This window comes from Perognathus longimembris, chromosome 6 (genome assembly GCF_023159225.1).
Source record: "Perognathus longimembris pacificus isolate PPM17 chromosome 6, ASM2315922v1, whole genome shotgun sequence".
Taxonomy (NCBI): Eukaryota; Metazoa; Chordata; class Mammalia; order Rodentia; family Heteromyidae; genus Perognathus; species Perognathus longimembris.
Genome location: NC_063166.1, coordinates 85,763,932 through 85,783,196, shown reverse-complemented (window position 1 = coordinate 85,783,196; position 19,265 = coordinate 85,763,932). Strand labels below are relative to the sequence as shown.

General features: G+C 52.7%; 1 protein-coding gene across 1 annotated transcript in view; it reads left to right on the top strand.

The window, feature by feature from the left end:
* Dido1 (death inducer-obliterator 1) overlaps positions 1-7,295 on the top strand; it is a 42,084-nt gene extending 34,789 nt beyond the window's left edge. Inside the window, exons 7-15 of the mRNA XM_048349707.1 lie at positions 1,415-1,856; positions 1,985-2,144; positions 2,635-2,751; positions 2,846-2,950; positions 3,334-3,469; positions 4,065-4,593; positions 5,049-5,202; positions 5,714-5,803; positions 6,570-7,295. Of these exons, the coding sequence (XP_048205664.1) occupies positions 1,415-1,856; positions 1,985-2,144; positions 2,635-2,751; positions 2,846-2,950; positions 3,334-3,469; positions 4,065-4,593; positions 5,049-5,202; positions 5,714-5,803; positions 6,570-6,794 (1,958 nt within the window). The 3' untranslated portion in view covers positions 6,795-7,295. The remainder of the gene's footprint in view (positions 1-1,414; positions 1,857-1,984; positions 2,145-2,634; positions 2,752-2,845; positions 2,951-3,333; positions 3,470-4,064; positions 4,594-5,048; positions 5,203-5,713; positions 5,804-6,569) is intronic.
* Positions 7,296-19,265: the final 11,970 nt, after the last annotated feature.

Below are 19,265 nucleotides of genomic sequence, written 5' to 3'. Positions count from 1 at the left end.
TCCCTCATCCCATCTAGATCCCTGCCCAGTGCCACATAATCGGACAAGCACAATGTCACCCAGTCCACAAAGCTGATTCCCCCAACGCTGCTGGTTCAACAATGTTTTCATATAATTGGTTCCATGCTGACATAGGGAAAGTTTTGAGCCTTATCTTGAGCTCTTGGTGACTGCCCTTGTTTGAATTTAAAGCACCAGGTTGCTGGGTGCCAGTGGCTCACAACTGTAATCCTCACTGCTCAGAAGGCTGAAATCTGAAGATCACCGTTCAAAGCCAGCCCAAGCAGGAAAGTCCAATTACCTACCAGAAAACCAGATGGTGCTGTGGCTCAAGTGGTAGAGCACTAAAAGTACTAGGTAGTCAGCTGGGCACCAGTGAATCCCACCTATAATTCTAGGTACTTGGGAGACAGAGATTAGGAGATTGAGAGTTCACTTAGTCCAGGTTCGTGGCCAGCATAGACAAAAAGTTGATGAGACCCTAGTCTCAACAGGAGAAAAAGCTGGTTGGTTGGCAGCTCTCATTCCAGCTAAAGTGGGAAGCCCTAAGTGCTAGGCAGCCAGAACTTGCAGGTTGTATGTGGAGACTTCTTAAAGTACTATTTTAATGTAAACATTATTGATAATAAATTAGTTCTTCAGGGTATTGTTTTGCCAATTCTAGACCTTGAACTTAGGGCCAGGGCACTGTCCCTCTCAGGCTTAATCCTAGTTAGTGCTTTACCACCTTGAGCCACAACTCCGCTTCTAGCTTTCTGGTAGTTAATTAGACATGAGAGTCCCACAGACTTCCCTGCCTGGGCTGGCTTTGAACTGCAATCTCAGGTCTCCTGAGTATCTAGGATTACAGGTATGAGCCGCCAAGTTCCTGGCCTATTCTTCATTCACTAGCTTGGCTAGTGAACAGAACCTTTGGTAGTTTGTTGTTGGAGATAAAAGGTTTAGGTCAGGGCTGGGGATATGGCTTGGCAAGAGTGCTTGTCTCATCTACATGAAGCCCTGGGTTCAGTTCCCCAGCACCACATATATATATAGAAAATGGCCAGAAATGGCGCTGTAGCTCAAGTGGCAGAGTGCTAGCCTTGAGCAAAAAGAAGCCAGGGACAGTGCTCAGGCCCTGAGTCCAAGGCCCAGGACTGGCAAAAAAAAAAAAGGTTTAGGTCAAGAGGTAAAGCACCTGCTTAGTAAGTGACAAGACCCTGAGTTCAAACCATAGAACACCAAAATAAAAAGGCTTAATAGGGCATTTTCTTTAAAAATAATCATCACATAGAAGCTATCTCATAAAAAACTTAGTAGTTTAAGAACCATTTTCTTTAACATGGAATGCTTGCTAATTTAGAGGTAAGCCTGCTTCAGAGTCGGGTGGCAGTGCACTTCCTCCTGCCTCAGCCTGCCTTTATTTGCTTTGCAGCCACGAAGGATAATAGGAGGATGGAGGACAGGACAGTAGTGGCGTCAAAGAAAATGACTCCTCCAGGATCCTTGGTGGGCAGACAACCTTCACCTAGGAGTCTGGCTCCAAAGAAGCCTTCTCCCTTTGCGAATGTGCCAGCAGCCAAGGCCACTAAAAAGCCCCCTGCAGGCTTCAAGGGCACCATCCCCAAGAGGCCGTGGATCCCAGCTGCTCCTTCGGGTGCTGTTGCCAGGCAGGCAGGAGCAATGTCTACCGCTCCCAAAAAGTCACCTGGCTCTGTCGCTGCGACAGGAGCACTCAGGAAGCCAATGGCCGCAAATGCTGCTGCAGCTGCTCCAGCCCCGGGCCGCCTCGGGGCTTCCGGCCCTGCCCCAGCACAGCCAAATTCACAAATACGCCAGAATATAAGACGCTCCTTGAAAGAGATCTTGTGGAAAAGGTGGGCTGTTCATGTCTTACCCTTTGAAGTAGATGTTCTATTTATAGTGTCAAGAATTTCCCACTGTTTAAAATGTAATACATGCAAATGCAAAGAGTTTATATAGTCCTTTTTCTTACTCTGTTCAGAGTCAATGACAGCGATGACTTGGTCATGACAGAAAACGAAGTAGGAAAAGTCGCCCTCCACATTGAAAAGGAAATGTTTAACTTGTTCCAAGTTACAGATAATCGCTATAAGAGTAAATATCGCAGCATCATGTTCAACCTCAAGGATCCCAAGAATCAGGTCAGTGCACCAACACCTCAATTCCGGGGATGCCCCTGCCACAGGAATGCCTGGTCCTCCTGGTTCACATTAGCGGTTTGACAGTATGAGGTGTTTGGCCCCGGCCTGGTGTGACCCTCTGGAGTCCTCTTCACCTCTCGGCCCCTTACCTGTTTCATTGTCAGGAACAAGTAACAGCCATGGTCAGCCGTTGCCTAGCAGAAGCGTTCACTCCCAGCCTTTAACCTAACTATACCTTTTTGTGTTTCAAATTATGTACATGATCTGTATTCCTGAGGAGATGTTGGGTTTTTAGCACAGTCCTGCAGCATGGCTTTGAAGTCCATACCGGGCTGAGTTGGCCTTGTGCTTCCTTCTGAGGCCTCTAGCAGTACAGTGCTTAGATTCTGTGTATGTGACCACTGCCCTCTGGGTGGGACTTGTGCTGCTTTGTGTCTTCATACTGCTCCAAATAAATACCCAGACATTGAGTGAGAGTGTTTGTTTACAGGGACTTTTCCATCGAGTTCTGCGAGAGGAGATCTCTTTGGCAAAACTAGTGAGGATGAAGCCAGAAGAGCTTGTGTCTAAAGAGCTTTCTATGTGGAAAGAGAGGCCAGCAAAACCTGTGAGTGCTGATGGGAAGGCTGCTTGAGGCCTCGGCTCTGTCTTTGCCTGGAATGCAGGGTTGAAGGCTTTTGTTTCTGCCTTTTTCGTTGTAGGTGGCAGAGTCCAGGGCTAAGTTGCATCCTGAAAGCAAGAAGACCACTGTTAAGTCAGAAACTGTTCCTGACATGGAAGACTCCCCACCAGTGTCAGACTCAGAAGTGAGCATTCGGGGGATTCCAGAGACTTCCAGATGTCTTATTTTTTGTTTGATGAACAAGGCACTGGACTTAAACAAGTATACCTGTGTATATGGAGTTGTGTTTTCTTAAGTGCTTGTGTTCAATATGCTCTTTTTTCCTAGTGTGGGGGGGGGGGTTGGTATTTTTGAGACTGGGCCCTCCCAGTAGTCTAGGCTTGCTTCACACTTTAGTACTGTCTCCAGGGAACCAAATGCTGTGATTATGGGCATGCACTACCATCATTAGCATAGTGGACCCTCTTTTCTAGTAGTTCTTAATTGTGGGACTTTGGTGGACGATGTTAGTTTGTAGATAGATTTGAAAAACAAATGTCCTACCCACTTTTTTTTCTTCACGTCTAGGAACAGCAGGAATCAGTACGAGCTGCCCCTGAAAAGAACACAGTACCTCTTCTCGATGTCTTCAGCAGCATGTTGAAGGATACAACAAGTCAGCATCGGGCCCATCTTTTTGATCTAAACTGTAAAATTTGTACAGGTAAGCCTAATTTGGAGACTTTTCAAATAAAGCCAGATCTTGTTGAAATCCACGTACCCTTCTAGGGCTGGAGATGTGGCTCCGTGGATGAGCACCTGCCTAGCAAGCAGCAGGCCCTGAGTTCAAACCCTAAACTGCAAAATAAATAAACCCACCCACTTACCCTTTTAAGAATGATTGTATTCTACCCAAGTCTAGACAAACAAGACTACACTATTTTTCTCGTGTTTACAGAGTTAGTCCCTATCTTTATTGTGTTGCTTTTGGTTGTTTTTTGTGCTGGTCCTGGGGCTTGAACCTCAGGGCTCCGGCCCTGTCCTTGAGCTTATTTGCTCAAGGCTAGCACCCTACCACTTGAGGCACAGCTCTACTTCTGGCTTTTGGAGGTTAGTTGGAGATGTCAAACTTTCCTTCCTAGGCTGGCTTCAAACTGTGAGCCTCAGATATCATCCTCCTAAGTAGCTCTGGTTATGGGCAGGAGCCACCCAGCACCTGGTTGCTTTTGGTACTTGAAAGAATCCCATCCCTTACTCACAAGAAGCTGTACTCTTGAGCCTGCTAGATTTCTCACTCAGTCTTGTCATCAATTTCTCAGGTCAGGTTCCATCATCAGAAGATGAACCAGCTCCTAAAAAACAAAAACTGTCCACTTCTATGAAGAAAGATGACTTGAAGTCCAAGTATGACAGCTCTCCCTCGGATCCAGTTCCTGGCTCGGCTGATGAAGGGATCACAGAAACTTTGCCTGAAAATACTCCTGAGCCAGACCTGGAAAGCACATCTCGTCCACTCCCGGAGAGAAAGTATTTCCCTGGACTTCCAGGAGAGAGTCATGCTGAGCCTTCCCCACTGGAAAGCCTCACTCCCTCCTCAGCCTCCTGTGGGGCTGGTGTGGTCACCACAGTTACCATGTCCGGCCGAGACCCCAGGACTGCTCTGAGTGGGCTGGGCACTGTCACCACCTCCACTGCAGCCCCCCTAGACAGCACCCACACAGCAGAAGCCAAGCCTGATGTGCTAAAGCCTGCTCTGACCCCTGTGGTGGTCCCTAAGTCCATACTGGCCAAGCCATCCCCATCCTCTGACCCGAGATACCTGTCAGCTTCACCATCACCAAATGTCAGGTATGGTCTTCGGGTGGGACCTGAGTGAAATAATATTCGTGTTTGTTTTGTGTTGATGAAAGGAAGCTAATTTAATTTCTTTGGTCAAAATGTCAATTTGAGGGCTGGGAATATGGCCTAGTGGTAAAGTGTACATGAAGCCCTGGGTTCGATTCTCAGCACCACATATATAGAAAAGGCCAGAATTGGTGCTGTGGCTCAAGTTGGCAGAGTGCTAGCCCTGAGCAAAGAGAAGCCAGGGACAGTGCTCAGGCCCTGAGTTCAAGCTCCAGGACTGGCAAAAAAAAAAAAAAAAAATGTCACTTTGATCATAATGAGTAAAATAGTGAATTGGCAAAAGTAAGCTATCAAACTTGGAGGGATTCGTTTCTGCTTCTAAATATAAGGTCTCTACACTTTGAAAGTCCCACTTTACAAAAAGATTTACGTGCTTTTAAAATATTTTTGTCTTACAGTGCCTCAGAATCACGGTCACCCCCAGAAGGAGACACGACTCTCTTCTTGTCTCGCCTCGGCACTATTTGGAAAGGATTTATTAACATGCAGAGTGTAGCAAAATTCGTCACTAAAGCGTATCCTGTCTCTGGGTGTTTTGATTATCTCAGTGAGGTTAGAACCAAGAAAGTATGTGAACATGTGGGTGTGCCTTGTAGGAGTTCTTGTACTGGAGTTCCCTGTGTGAGACTTGAACCTTTGACTCTCCTGATGCAGAGGCACCTGGTAGGGTAAAACACAAGGGACCAGGGAGAAGCAGAGTGGGTGAAGGGGAAGCTTGGATGAAAAGCCAGGCACCAGAGTTACATGGTTAGCCAGGGCATTTCCACATGCCAGCTCTTCTAGTACAAAACCAACATGGTTGTAGTGGTTATGACCTTTGCAAGGACACCGAGTCAACTGTGTGCTCAGGGGAAAAGACGTGAGCAGTAGCTTCTGTGTGTGATCCTTGTCGGCAGACAGTAGTCACCACACCACCCTTGGGTTCAGTAACTCAGTCCTGGGTGGCAGCTAGTCAGCATCATATGGTCCTGAATTTTAGGTGTTTGGTACCCCGAGGCTCCTGTGTTGGTTTGTTTCTGAATACTGCAGCTTCACTGGTTATTGACTCCAAGTTCTTGTTTAGGACTTGCCCGACACGATCCACGTTGGTGGAAGGATTGCGCCGAAGACGGTTTGGGATTATGTCGGCAAGCTCAAGTCTTCCGTGTCTAAGGTATCTGCTCACAGTATAATCTCGGCAGCAGTAGGAGATGCTGTTGGTCATCGTGCCTTTGTAACCTTTCCTTGTGATGGGCTAGTACTTGGCGTTGTAGCCTGTAACATACTAGATAACTAAAATGCATCTAGATATTTAAGTAGGTATGAAGGTATGTTTGAGTAATACACTAGCAGGAGCTTGCTTCCTGTTTATTGTAATTGTGTATAGTTAAATGTTAATATACACAGGCTTTGCTTCTTTCTTATGACTGAAGGAGAAGGTGGAGCTAGAGGGGTTCAGGAGCCTCGGGCACTGAGCTCTGGCTTCCATGGAACCCTTGAGGTTCAGCTATAGCTGGAGGTGCAGTATCCTTTGGCGGGGGTTGGGTTAGGCCCGGTTGCTGAGGTTGGCTCTCCTGGGTGGAGAGGTCCAGACGGCCCCTGCAGGCCCCGCGGCCTGTCACCATGGCCTCCATCATCACTTGCTCTGTTTCAGACACTGCTCAGCTGACGCCACTCAAGGATCCCTCGCTGACTCAGAGCCCTGCGAGGTGGAAGCTGAGTGGAAGTCATTGAGGGGTTCATGCTGAGACCAAGGTTTCAGGCCCAGCACACTGGGGCTGAGCCTGTGTCATCTTACACCTCATGATCTTAACATGCTGCTTAGCAGAATGATGGAAGTGCCGGGTCCTGCCTCTGAGGTTCAGGCTCGGTCTGGATGGGTGCTTGTGTTAGGACAGCCACAGGTGAAGGCCTCGCCCTGTGCTCTGCTTACCTTGCAGGAGCTCTGTCTGATCCGCTTTCACCCTGCAACAGAGGAGGAGGAGGTCGCCTACATTTCTCTCTACTCCTACTTTAGCAGCCGTGGCCGCTTTGGGGTTGTAGCTAATAACAGCAGGCATGTCAAGGACCTCTACTTGATTCCACTGAGTGCTAAAGACCCTGTGCCGTCTAAACTCTTGCCCTTTGAGGGACCAGGTAAGCACCCATTTCCTGGGGATCATTAGGCACATTCGGTTCCTACCTGTCTCTCCACTGGCAGGGGTCACCAGGTAGATATCTGCCAGTCCCACACCCCGCTTCCTAGAAGCCTGTCCTCTGAAGCACAGGGGTGTGGTCCTACAAGTCCGTCTAGCAGTATAAAAAGTACCCCAGATGTTGGTAGAAGGAAAAGGCCTGCTACTTGGAACCAGCCCGTTCACAGCCTCAGACGAGTGGACCATTCAGAATGCCCAGGATTTGAGGACCTTCCTCAAGAAGAGGAAAGGTATTACTCCACGGCTGCTGGCAGGAGCCTCAGCTTGGAGTAAGTTGGTGTCTGTGAGCAGCCTCCTCCTCTCTGAGGCTGCATATCCCACAGGCTGGATTCCTCAAAATGATGACTTACAAGTCCTCTGCTCAAGGTTTTGTTTTCTTGGTGTGGGTCTTGGGGCTTGAACTTGGGGCCTGGACACTATCCCTAGCTTTGTTGCTCAAGGTTAGCTCTCTACTACATGAGCCCCACAGTTCCACTTGGGCTTTTTTTTTTTTTTTTTGTGCTTAATTGGCGATGCCTGGGTTAGCTTCAAACTGCAATCCTCAGATCTCACACTCCTGAGTAGCTAGGATCACAGGCGTGAGCCACTGGCGCCCAGCCTACTGCTCAACTTTTAATAAGTTCTTTCATCTTTGGCAGACTGCTTTGTGTTTGCTCATTCCTTAGAAGTACTACCTAAAGGATTATTTACAAAATAACCTAAAAAAATACTCCCAGTTTGTCCTGGGCTGGGGTGATTCTCCAGGGGCCTGGTCCAGGGGGTCCAGTTCTTGGCCCCCTTGAAAAGTTGTCATGGCTTTAGTTCAGGAGTTGGCACAGGGTACCTGAACCAAAGTGTTTCCTTGGCCATAGTGTTGCCCGAGGGCTGGCGGCCTAGCTTTTGTCTGGCCATGCTGAGTGTGCTTTGGAGCCCATCCCATGGAGGCAGCGGGTAACTGCTCCAAGCACCTCCCAGGGGCTGCCCAGACCTGCACCTCCGCACCCTTGGTCCCAGCGCTAGGGGCAAGTCCACCTCAGGTAGATGGAATCCTGGGACCCAAGTCCATCACTCCAGGCATGACCTCTGCCCGCTTGGAACCTGTTCTTGGCACCTGGCATCGGCTGAACCTTTTGGAATTATGTGCTCATAAAGGTATTGGTTGGTGTGAGTAATTCCAAGATTAAATATTAAATATTAACCGGCATGATGCATTAAGTTATTTTAATGCCAAGCACATCTTAAAAGCAAAGTGCTTTAGTATGTCTTGTTACATCCTCTTTGGGGTAAGAAATGCCACCTGCTGTGTGGCAGAAGGTGCCCTTGAGGTCCTTGGTGACAGCGGTGTGAAGAGCACTGGCCAGCATGCTCATGACCCAAGGGGAGGAGGCATCCTGCCCTCCCGGAGGCGAAGATCCACGAGCTGACCCTCGGCACCTGTGAAGAGTGATGGGTCACACGTGTAAGCTGGTGGGTAGTGGTCAGTCCACCTGGGCTTCTGTGGCAGGGACGTGTGTCATCATGAGCACTGTCCTCTTGGGTTCACAAAGTGCCCCTTCTGTTAGAGAGATGGGTCCCAAGCCTTGCCAAACAATTAAACAGTTCCATCCTCTTGCCCGGTCCCTGCTCTATCTCCAATCCAGCATTGCCAGATGAGGGGTTGTCAGGAGTGTCACGCACGCTGGGAGCATGAGTGGGCTGGGAGGACACGAGTGGACCCTCCGTGGTCCCTGTGAGTGGGCGTGGGGGTGTAAAAGGGCCATCTGTGGTCCCTGCCAAGCATGGGAATTGAAGGTCTGGGGGCAGCCGACGGGAGAGGGAGAGAACTGGAGGGAACTGAGCTTCCACCTGAGTCATGAGGCCAACACTGCACAGTTATACCAGGGGCGGGGCGGGGCCACACCTTCCAGTCCGCACAGCCCAGCGGGGAGGGGTCAGGGAGGAGCTCGCCTTCTCCACCAAGTATGATGGGTGCTGGCCCAGACTCCTGCTCAGTGATCAAGCCAAGCAGACATCACTGCTTACCACAGCATGTACTGAGCCCATCACTGCCTTGACGGGGACACTGAAAAGACAGGCGGACTTACGGCACAAGAGCAAATACATTTTGTTAAGATGGGAAAGCGAGCTTTAGGAGAGCAATCAATGAAGTACTGCCTGTCAGCTTTGAGGACTTTTTAATGTAAGGACTTGACTATCTGTTTTCATCTGCCTGCCCCACTGCTAGTGATTGGGCGTGGCATTTGCACACGAGTGACACAGTAGCCTAGGCTCAGGCCAGGCTGTGGGTTGGACCTGCCCCACACACTGATAGCTTGGCATTTCCTAGGTGCAAGTGTATGTGTGTGTCCTGTTCTGTGGTGTGTGTGTGTAAGACTTGATGCTGTAGCTTCTCCCCCTGCACAGAACGCTCATCCTCACAGCCTAGTCTAAGGACCTGCTTCACAGCAAGCCAGGGCTCCTGCACTGTCCCAAGCTACACATCTTAAAATTGGTGCGATTGGTATCTTCATGGATCCCTGTACCCTAAAGCCCTTCTATTAATGCCAAGGCTCCACCTCTTCATTCTGTGCCTGAACAAAGCTATGTAAAACCCTAAGGAAACGGACTCCAGCCTTGAGTACTAGTCAAGGCAAGGACCAGCGTGAACAGAAGTGCCATGTGCATGAGCCCCGGGCCACAGGGCACATTCACAGTGCCTTCCCCCCTCAGGAGCCCTGGCGCTCACACTTGGGAAGCCACCCGAGAGTCTGGAGCCCCTTGGGCCCTTTCCTCAGGGGACCTGGTGGCTTGCTCCTTGTCCCAGCCATGCTGTAGTGACGATAGCTGTGGGGAGCTGCATCCACATGTGGTATACCACCTCAGCACACATCCAGAGCTGCTGGATTCCTCTAGAAAACTTTTGTCCTGATAAATTTGCTCACACAAGTGGGGTGTTCTCGTTCTGTCAGTGGCATGCACTTCCAATGATCCAGTATCCATTATTATGTCCATGGAGAGTGCAAAAAGCCTAGATTCCTCTAGCTGAGCTGTCCACCTCCTCAGAGCCTAACTTAACTGGCCTTGAGAGTCACCACCAGTGCCTGAGGGGAGAGGCTGGGGAGCCCGGGGCCTCAGCGGAAGTTCACCCCGTCTGTGCTGTGGGCCCGCTGAGGGCCTCCGCGCTTGCTGATGCCCGTCATGGCAGTCTCCCCAGGCCGCCCTCCAGCTCCTCCCTGACTTCACGCAGCCAGCATTCCCGGAGGAGTGTCAGACTTTTAACTGCTGCTCTATTAGTTGGAAAGTTCTATGCCTTGAATACTGGCAGGTAAGCAATTCTTCAGTTTTCATGTGTGTATGTATCCGCTTTGCACAGAAACTGTAATCAAAGTCAAATATAGCACTGAATGGAATGTAATTCTTTCTCATTCTAAATCAATAAAAAATATGTCATGGAAACTGGTCATTGTTTGTCTGACTTGGAACTATGTAGTAGCTTTTGGCCACCTTTACTTCTTGTAAGCCATCATGACCTGCCTGTGGTAAAGGTGGCAGTTCCTTGGGACCCTCCAGGCCATGTGCAGCAGAGTGTGGCACTCAGACACTTGGGAGAAGACACACCGAGTCCCCTCCTTTCTTGACACACGCACAGGGCCCAGCAGCTCTGTGCTGGTCTTAGGACTCAGAGTTAAAGAGGGCGGCATCTGTGAGTGAGTGAGTGTGTGTCGGGGTTGGGACTTGTAGTACATTTCCCTCTTCACTCGCCAAATCTGTCCAAGTCATACTTGAGAACCGTTGCTTTTATTAACGTCACACAGTTTCTGTTCCAGCAGGTACAACAATTTTGGCAGATTCAAACCACAAGAGGGTTTACCAGGTAGATGGAGGGGTGGGGTCAGGAGTTAGATGTCAGGTGGTTTCTGTAGTAAAGGGAGGTGCCACCTTCCACACAGCAGCTCTGGTACACATAGGAAGTCACCAGTCAGTGCTTCTCTTTAGCCACCTCTCTCCAAACTGCCTGTTGACTGACACACCTGGACCTTGGTCCCCAAGTTGGTCTTGTCCTGGGAAATTAATTAGCACGTGCTTTTTTCAGTTGTCCCTCTTGGTCCTTGGTTTCTCTGTCCCTGTGCATGTAGTTTAATACCACTGAATCAGAGCCTAGCTCTTTGCACCATGAGAATTTTAAGGAGATCAGGAGCTTTAAGGGCTTGTTTTTCAATGTGTGATAACACTCCAAAGGAAAACCCAAGTGTGTCAGCACCCCATCTTTCGTGGAGACGGAGACAGCAGCTTGTGTGTCCATGCAACAGCCCTGGAGAGGGAGGGGGGCTGGTCAGCCTTCCATGCCCAGCCCTGGCTCCACCCACCCTGGAAGCCTGCACTGCAGCCCCGTGGCCATTTCTTCTCATGCTCCAGGCACTACAACTCCTAAGGCGGGAGGGCCAACCTGGAAAGTGGGCCCTGAAAACCCAACCTCGGCTGCCGTGGAGCACAGCTAGGACTTTTTGGCCTCACTTAGCATTCTCCTTCCACTCACCCTACATAGCGGCAAGTTGGTGAATGTTCTCAGGCCCAGGGTAGATAATGTGCATTGGGGGGGGGGGGGGTTGTTTTACTAATAGGGGATGCTTCCAAGGTGCCAGTTACCGTTTTAGAAACTAAACATCTGTGGTAGAATCAGCACCTGTGTTAGCTAGTGAGCGTTGTATGCATTCTGGGGCAGCCCAGTCTGAGTTTGGCATCTTGGAGCCAATGAGTGGGATGGATCTCGGATCTGTGAAGCTCAGCCCCTGCCCTGTGCAGATTGGACAGGAGTTAGCAATGGTGCTTAAAAAGCAACACCAGTTGCTAGTCAGGTGTCGGTCTGCAGAGACAGCGTGCTGTGCAGAAAGCCAGTGCGCACACCAAGGGTGTGAGGGTTGTGGCAGACCATCTGAAGTCTTGCCCGCTGGGATATGCTATTCTTAGGGCAAAGCACTGCACAAAGGCAGGGGCAGGGGCACCATTACTGAAATGTTAATACTCCTGATCTTGGAATTACCACCACCACCCTTCTTTTTTTTTTTTTTTTTTTTTCTTTTGCCTGTCCTGGGACTTGAACTCTGAGCCTGGTTTCTGTCCTTGAATCACAGTGCCACTTCTGGCTTTTTTTCTGAGTAGTTTATTGAAAATAGTGAGTCTCACAGACTTTCCTTCCTGGGCTGGCTTCAACCCATGATCCTCAGATGTCAGCCTCTTGAGTAGTTAGGGATTTCGCAGCGGTGTGCTACCACAAGCTCCAAGACCAACCTGTTAGGAAGTCGGGCTCCTGGGTTGCGGTAGCAGAGCCCTTCTGAAGGACAAGTGGTTAGCACTGAGTTGCTCGCTCTGCTTCCCCCCACCAAGGCACCCGGCCCTAGTCGCCATGCTGCTCTAGCTCACAGCCAGCCAAGCCTGCTCCTGCTTGTCTTGCTGTCAGGTCTGAAAAGGCCTGACTTAGAGAACTGCTCTGTAGACTTAGGCATGTTCAACAGTTCTTTGCCCAAACCTGCTCTTTCAGCTCTGGGACTAGTTTCAACAGACACCTGGCTAGAAAGGCCCTGAAAGCTGGCTTAACAATTGATCATACATATCCCAGAACTGGCCTATAAAGTACTTAGTAAAGAGCTACCACTGCGAAAATGTTGCCACTTTTAAGTTTTAAAATGCCCTTAATTTGTGTTCATTAGGCAAGGAACTTGTCAGGTTGCCCTACAGGTTTGTTAAGAGTGGGATTTGTATGTATTGAGGGTGGCCAGCCCAGCTTTGCAGTTCTTGTCCCTCTGCTGGCTCTTCCTCTTGTGCCCATGCCTTTTCCAGTGAAAGGATGGGGGGGGGAGGTGGGGGGCGGAGGCCTTGGCGTCCAGTCTCAGCACTTGGAACCGCCATCCCTCCCGGCAGCAGGCCTCGGAATGCCGGCTCCTGGGGGTTAGGCCTGGCCTCCCGGAAGGGTGGGAGGGGGCCCCCCTCATGCTCAGCTTGCTAGTAACTAGGTTCCTTGCTGGGAGGTAAAGACAGCAACACTTATCTCAAAGTACATAATAGTGGACAAAACAACTACATGTGATTTATGTAAATTTTTAAAGTCGCAAAGAATAAGAAAACATCTAATGTGGAAAAGTCCTTTTGAAATGTCACAGTAACAAATATACAATTTTAGGTATGTCTATGATATTGAAACACTGTCCTGTCCTTTGTCATTTCCTTCTAAGTTATTTTATGACGTGGACGTTTCTCTGTGGTGTCCTCACTTTATTACTTTATTGTTTGAGTAGGAGTGGAGGCACCGTTACTGAAATGTTAACATTCTGCATCTTGGAATGCCCCCCCCCCCTTTTTTTTTGGCTGGTATTGGGCCTGTCCTTGACTAGGGCTCTACCGCTTGAGCCACAGTACCACTTCCAGCTTTGAGTAGTTTATTGAAAATAAGAGTCTCACAGACGTTCCTTCCTAGGCTGGCTTCAAACTGCAATCCTCAGATCTCAGCCTCCTGAGTAGATAGGATTACAGGCATGAACCACCAGCACCAGGCTTTGTAATAACCCTTTTTAAAGAAATAATTATGCTTAAAAGCACTGTATAGCTGGGAATGTGGCTTAGCGGTAGAGTGCTTGCCTAGCATGGATGAAGCCCTGGATTTGATTCTTCAGCACCGCATAAGACAGCCAGAAGTGGTGCTGTGGCTCAAGTGGCAGAGTGCTAGCCTGAGCAAAAAGAAGCCAGGGACAGTGCTCAGGCCCTGAGTTCAAGCCCCAGGACTGGCAAAAAAAATAAAAGCACTGTATACTAAAATTGTTCCCACCCTATGGTGGGCTTTTTACCTTCAGTGTATTGAATGCTCTGTGCTTTTGAAGGCTTGAGTATTAGATAGTTAATAGTTACACATTAAATAGTTGGAGGTTTTTTGTCCGTTATGGAACTTGAACTCAGGGCCTGGGCTCTATTCCTGAGCTCTTTTGCTCAAGGCTAGCCCTCTACCACATTGAACCACTTCCAGTTTTCTGCTGGTTAATTGGAGATAAGAGTCTCAGAGACTTTCCTGCCCAGGTTGGCTTTGAGCCACAATCCTCAGATCTTAGCCTCCTGAGTAGCTAGGGTTATAGGTGTGAGCTTATAAGCACACTGCTTGGGTTTTTGTTTTTGGGCTTTTTCCCCTTTTGTTTGGATCCAAGACTAGGACTTGGTACCTGTCACTTTTGCTTGCTGGCTAGTGCTCTTCTAACTGAGCCACACCTCCAGCCCCTTGTTGGGAGACAAGGTCTCTATATATAGCTCAGGCTGACCTCAAACTTGAGTGGGTTAGTCCCTAATCAAACAATTAGCAATGGAAAGGGCTATTCCATTCCTGACATGTAGCAAGGGACAGATGAAAGCATCGCTAAAGGCCTGGAATGTGGCTCAAGTAGCGTTTGCCTAGCGACCACAAGGCCCTGAGTTCAAACCTCTACCACCTCTCCCCACAAAAACGCAGCTGAGATTTTGTCCACAATGTGGGACACTTATAGTTGCCCTCCCCACAGGCCGTGTAGCACGTTGAAACCTGGCTCTCCCCCACCATCTCCACTGCACAGTGCTGCTTTTGCGTTACTAAAAACGTGCAACAAAATGGTGGTGGTGGGATGAGTGTTTTTTGACTTGGGGCCTTGGTTTGTGTTTTCAGTCCCTTTTTTTTCCATTTTTTAATTTTTATTTATTTATTTATTGCCAGTTCTGGGGCTTGAACTCAGGGCCTGAGCACTGTCCCTGGCTTCAGCCCCTTTCTCATGGAAGATCTCCCTTCACCTGTTAAACACTGCTCATGAAAAGATCTTCATCCAGATGAAAACTGGATTTAGTCTAAAACCTACAACTATTTTGTTTTTCAGGTCTTGAGTCACCACGTCCAAATATAATCCTCGGGTTAGTAATCTGTCAAAAAGTAAAACGTCCTTCCGTGGCCGGAGAGGTAGATGAGAAACGGGCCCGACTTCAGCAAGAAGAAACGGACGTTCCAGTCTATCCCAAAGTATCGTCAGCCCTGCAATCTGAGAAGCAGCCCTCCCGGTGCCCGCCGTGCCCTACAGACGCGCCTGTCGGCACCACGCCTCCCGGCTCTCCTCCGCCTCCACCCCCTCTCCCCGAGCCCTCTGTGACAAAAATGCTGCCGCCCCTGAAGCCCGGGGTCCCCAGCGCTGCAGCAGCACCTGCCACCCCGGCCACTCCCAAGACGGCTTCGCCGCTGGAGCACATCCTGCAGACTCTCTTTGGAAAGAAGAAGTCATTCGAGCCCCCTGCCAAGGAGTCTGGGGGGCCTCCTCTAGCTCCCCACCAGGATTCCGCCACCAAGGGCAATGACGGCGGGCCCGCCGCGGCCCCTCTGCTAGATCCGATCGTTCAGCAGTTTGGTCAGTTCTCCAAGGACAGAGCTTTTGAGGAGGAGGAAGATGACCGTCCCTATGACCCTGAAGAGGAGTATGACCCCGAACAGGCCTTCGAGGCCCCCCTGGCCGAGCGGGGGAAGCTCCGTGATGTGGAGAGTGCCCCTCAGATGGCTGAAAGGGAAGAGGTGGCCTATGACCCTGAGGACGAGACCATTCTAGAAGAAGCCAAGGTGACTGTGGACGACCTACCCAACAGGATGTGCACCGACCTGAGCAGCAGCTCCTCCGAGAGGCCCGTGGACTACTCTGCTGGCCTCTCCACACCCTCTCTGGTTGAGCAGCAGAAAATGCTAGAAGAGCTGAACAAGCAGATTGAAGAGCAGAAGCGGCAGCTGGAGGAGCAGGAGGAAGCTCTCAGGCAGCAGAGGGCAGCTGTGGGGGTCTCCATGGCACACTTCTCCGTGTCGGATGCCTTGATGTCGCCGCCTCCCAAGTCGTCATTGGCCAAGGCGGAGCTGTTCCCCCAGGAGCAGCAGGCCTCAGACCTGGGTCAGGGAGCCCCAGCAAGCCACAGCTCCGACGCCAGGCAAAACAGAGACCCCCGGCAGGCCAGGCGGCTAGCTGCCGAGAGCACGGAAAGCGAGCCTCCCCCCAGGGCCCAAGTGGGCAGTGCTCTGGGCCTGCAGAGCTCCCTGCCTGGGAGGGAGGCTCCTGCGGGGATGGCAGCTGGCCAGGGGCCTGCCCTGGGATACGAAGCCAAGGAGTTAGCGATCGCTCCGTGGGCCCCGGCGGAAAAGGCCATGCTGATGCCTGAACAGGAAGGCCCCCCGGGTGAACACCCTGGCAGCTCCGTGCCACCGCCCCTGGAGAACGTCCACCCCCCAGCGGCCGGAGAGAACGCAGCCCGGCCTGCCCGGAGAGTGCTGCTGCCCACCCCCCCAAGCTCCGCCTTCCAGCCTGGCTTCCCTCTGCAGAACGAGGTGCAGAATTTCAGCTCTCCCGGAGGAAGGGAGCCTTTCTCCAGCCCAGTGTTTACATCTCAGGAAAAGTCTCTCGGCCCATCCCCCTATGAGGACCTAAGAAACATTCAGTCTGCTGGGAAGAGTGACAGCCTGGCCGTGGGCCCTGAAGGTGGCCGGGAGCCCCCCTCAGGCCCCAGGCCCGTGGAGGGCACGGCCCCTTTCCTCCCACCTGGGCCCAGGGGAGGGCCCCCTCCGCCCCAGTTTCCAGGCCAGCGTGAACCCACACCTCGCACTTTTGGGATGTCAGGACTTCACGGCCCCAATTTCCCAGGTCCAAGGGGGGCTGTCCCTCCATTTTCAGAGGAGACTATGGTTCCTACCAACGACGGGCCAAGAGGACCTCCGCCTGTCAGGTTTGGGGCCCAGAAGGGGCCCATCCCGTCATTATTCTCCGGGCAGCGCGGGCCTCCCCCTTACGGGGACAACAGGGGCCCCTCGCCCTCTTACCTTGGTGGGCCCAGAGGAGGCGCCCCAGGCCAGTTTGAAGACCACCCGGATCTTCATGCAGACCATCGGGAGTTCCCGGACGCCCCGTTCGGTGAGATGCCGGGCCCCGCCGCCCAGTGTGAGGGCCCCGAGCAGGCCCCGTTCCTGGGGAGCAGAGGCCCCGCCCCTTTCCAGTTGGGAAGCCAGAGACGGCCTCTTCTGACTCCGATGAAAGGGCCCCGTGGGGGCCCCCCGCCCTCTCAGTTTGGCGGCCAGAGGGGTCCACCCCCTGGCCATTTTGTGGGCCCTCGCGGGCCCCATCCTGGACAATTTGAAGGACCCAGGGGCCAAACCCCGGGTTTCGTGCCTGGCCCCCGTGGCGTTCAGCCCCAACAGTTTGAAGAACAGAGGGTGAACTCGCCGCCCAGGTTCGCGGGGCCGAGGGCATCCGCACCCCTGCCGTTCGGGGGCCCGAGGGGCGCCGCTCCCTTCTCTGAAAAGAGCGAACAGCCGGCTCGATTTCACTTCGCGGGCTCGAACTCGCAGGCGGGGAAGCCCCCGCCCAGGCCCCTGCTGGAGCTCCCGAGCCACCCGGCCCAGCACCGGAAGGACCGGTGGGACGAGGCCGGCCCGCCCCTGCCCCCCGGGGCGGCGCCGGGCCCGGGCCCCGAGGCCGAGGGGCCGTGGGCGGCGCCCGACTTCCGAGAGGGCAAAGGCACGAGTACCGGGGCGCGGCCTTCGAGGGCCGGCCGCGGGAGCGCTTCGAGGCCGGGCCCAAGGAGAAGCCCCTGGACGAGCTCGAGGGGCCCGAGGGCCGGCCGGGCCGGGGCTTCGACGACCGGAGGCGCGACCGGGAGCGCGGCCGGAACTGGAGCCGGGAGCGGGACTGGGAGCGGAGCCGGGAGTGGGAGCGGCACCGGGACAAGGACGGCGGCCGCGACTGGGACCGGGGCCGCGAGCGCACCGGCAGCCGCGACCGCGAGCGCGACAAGGACTGGGAGCGGCTCCGGGAGCGGAGCCGCAACCGCGAGCGGGAGCGCGACCGCGAGCGCGACCGGAGGCGAGACCGGGACCGGTCCCGCAGCCGCGAGCGCGAGCGCGAGCGGGCCCGGGACAAGGAGCGCGGCCGCGAGGGCAAGGACGGCAAGGAGCACGGCCGGGCCCGGGAGGGCGCCCGGCCCGCGGAGGGGGCCGCCCCCGCCGCCCCCGCCCCCGCCGCCGCCCCGCAGGCCTAGCGCCCCCGCGGCCCCGCGCCCCGCGCCCCCCAAGGATCCTCCGGGCGCGGAGCGAGCAGCCAGGAACTGCGGGGCGGGGCGGGGCGGAGCCCTCCGCACCGGGTCGCGGCCGCCCCACGTCTTCTGGAAAACAACCCCGCAGTAGTGCGCCCGAGGGGAGGTCCACGCACGGTGCTCTTCACCCGCCCGGTGACCAGGTGTTACGTCCCTGGGGATTCCGCGGGCTCGCCCCGGGGGGCGGGGCCGGCCGCCCGGCGGGATCCCTCCCCCACCCGGGGAAGCCACCGCTGGCCTGGCAGGCACGCTTGCGTTCCCAGCGAGCTGAGCAGTGTGGGCCGGGCCAGCCTGCAGAGGGGGAAGAGCGATCCGCAGTGTTGGAAGAGGGCAGGGCGGGCGGGTGGACGGACAGCCCGCCGGGGGCAGCCGGGGAACTCTCCCCTCCCCGGGCCCGGCCGCCCCGTGTCCCCGCGTCCCCGCGTCAGGCGGTCATTTGAGGGGTTGTCACTGGACCGGAGCAATACCTGTACAGTCTGAAGGGGAAGGTGGTGGGATTCCAAGGACAGGCGAGGCTGAAAGCGTCTCCTCAGAAGGGTGAATAGAGAAAGCCTTGCTAACTTATTTGCCTGTACAAATACACTTTGATAATTTTTTATATTTTCATAAACTTTCTTTTGCAGATACAAAATTAGAAATTTTCATTTGTTCCTTGAGGTCTTTTATTCCATTGTACATCACTACAGATTTTTCACTTTATAGCACAAATTTTATGTTGACAACTTAGCGCTTTGGGGTGTCTGGTGATATAAACCAAGTGTAAGTAGCTAAATGACATTGAAGTAAGTGAAGGTTTCAACATCTAATAGAATGCAAAGATTTTTTTACATATAAAGCAAAATTTTCTAATTTAAATACCCAAGTGTAAAAATCAAGTGTGTTTCTTTAGGTTTACTTGATAGAAATTTCTGTACATTGTATTTTGTATCGCAGAGTGTTATATCACTGTACATTAAAACACAGGACTTAGTAGGTTTTGTTACTTGAAGTAGAATAAATGTCCACAGAGTTCTTGTCTCAGTCTTCACTCAGCTCGAGCCCCCGTTTGCAGGGCTGTGACCAGGGCTGCCTCCTGCAGCCTGCCCGGTGGTGTCGAGGGCCTCGCCCTGTGTTTGGGGTGGGCATTAGAAGCTGCTGGCCTGGCCTGGCGTTGGCTAGGGACTGACACAGAGGGCCCAGGCTGCAGGTCTGGGGCCACCACTAGAGTTAGTTGCTGACAGTGACCTGTGGTTGGAGCAAAAGATAGAGAGGGGTGAGCCAGCATTCTTTGATAGAATGTCCCCCAAAGCCTGGCCCTTTGCCACTGGCACCACCTTAAAGGGGTGTCTCGTAGTTAGGTCACTGGTTGGGCAGAGTTGGTGGACGAAG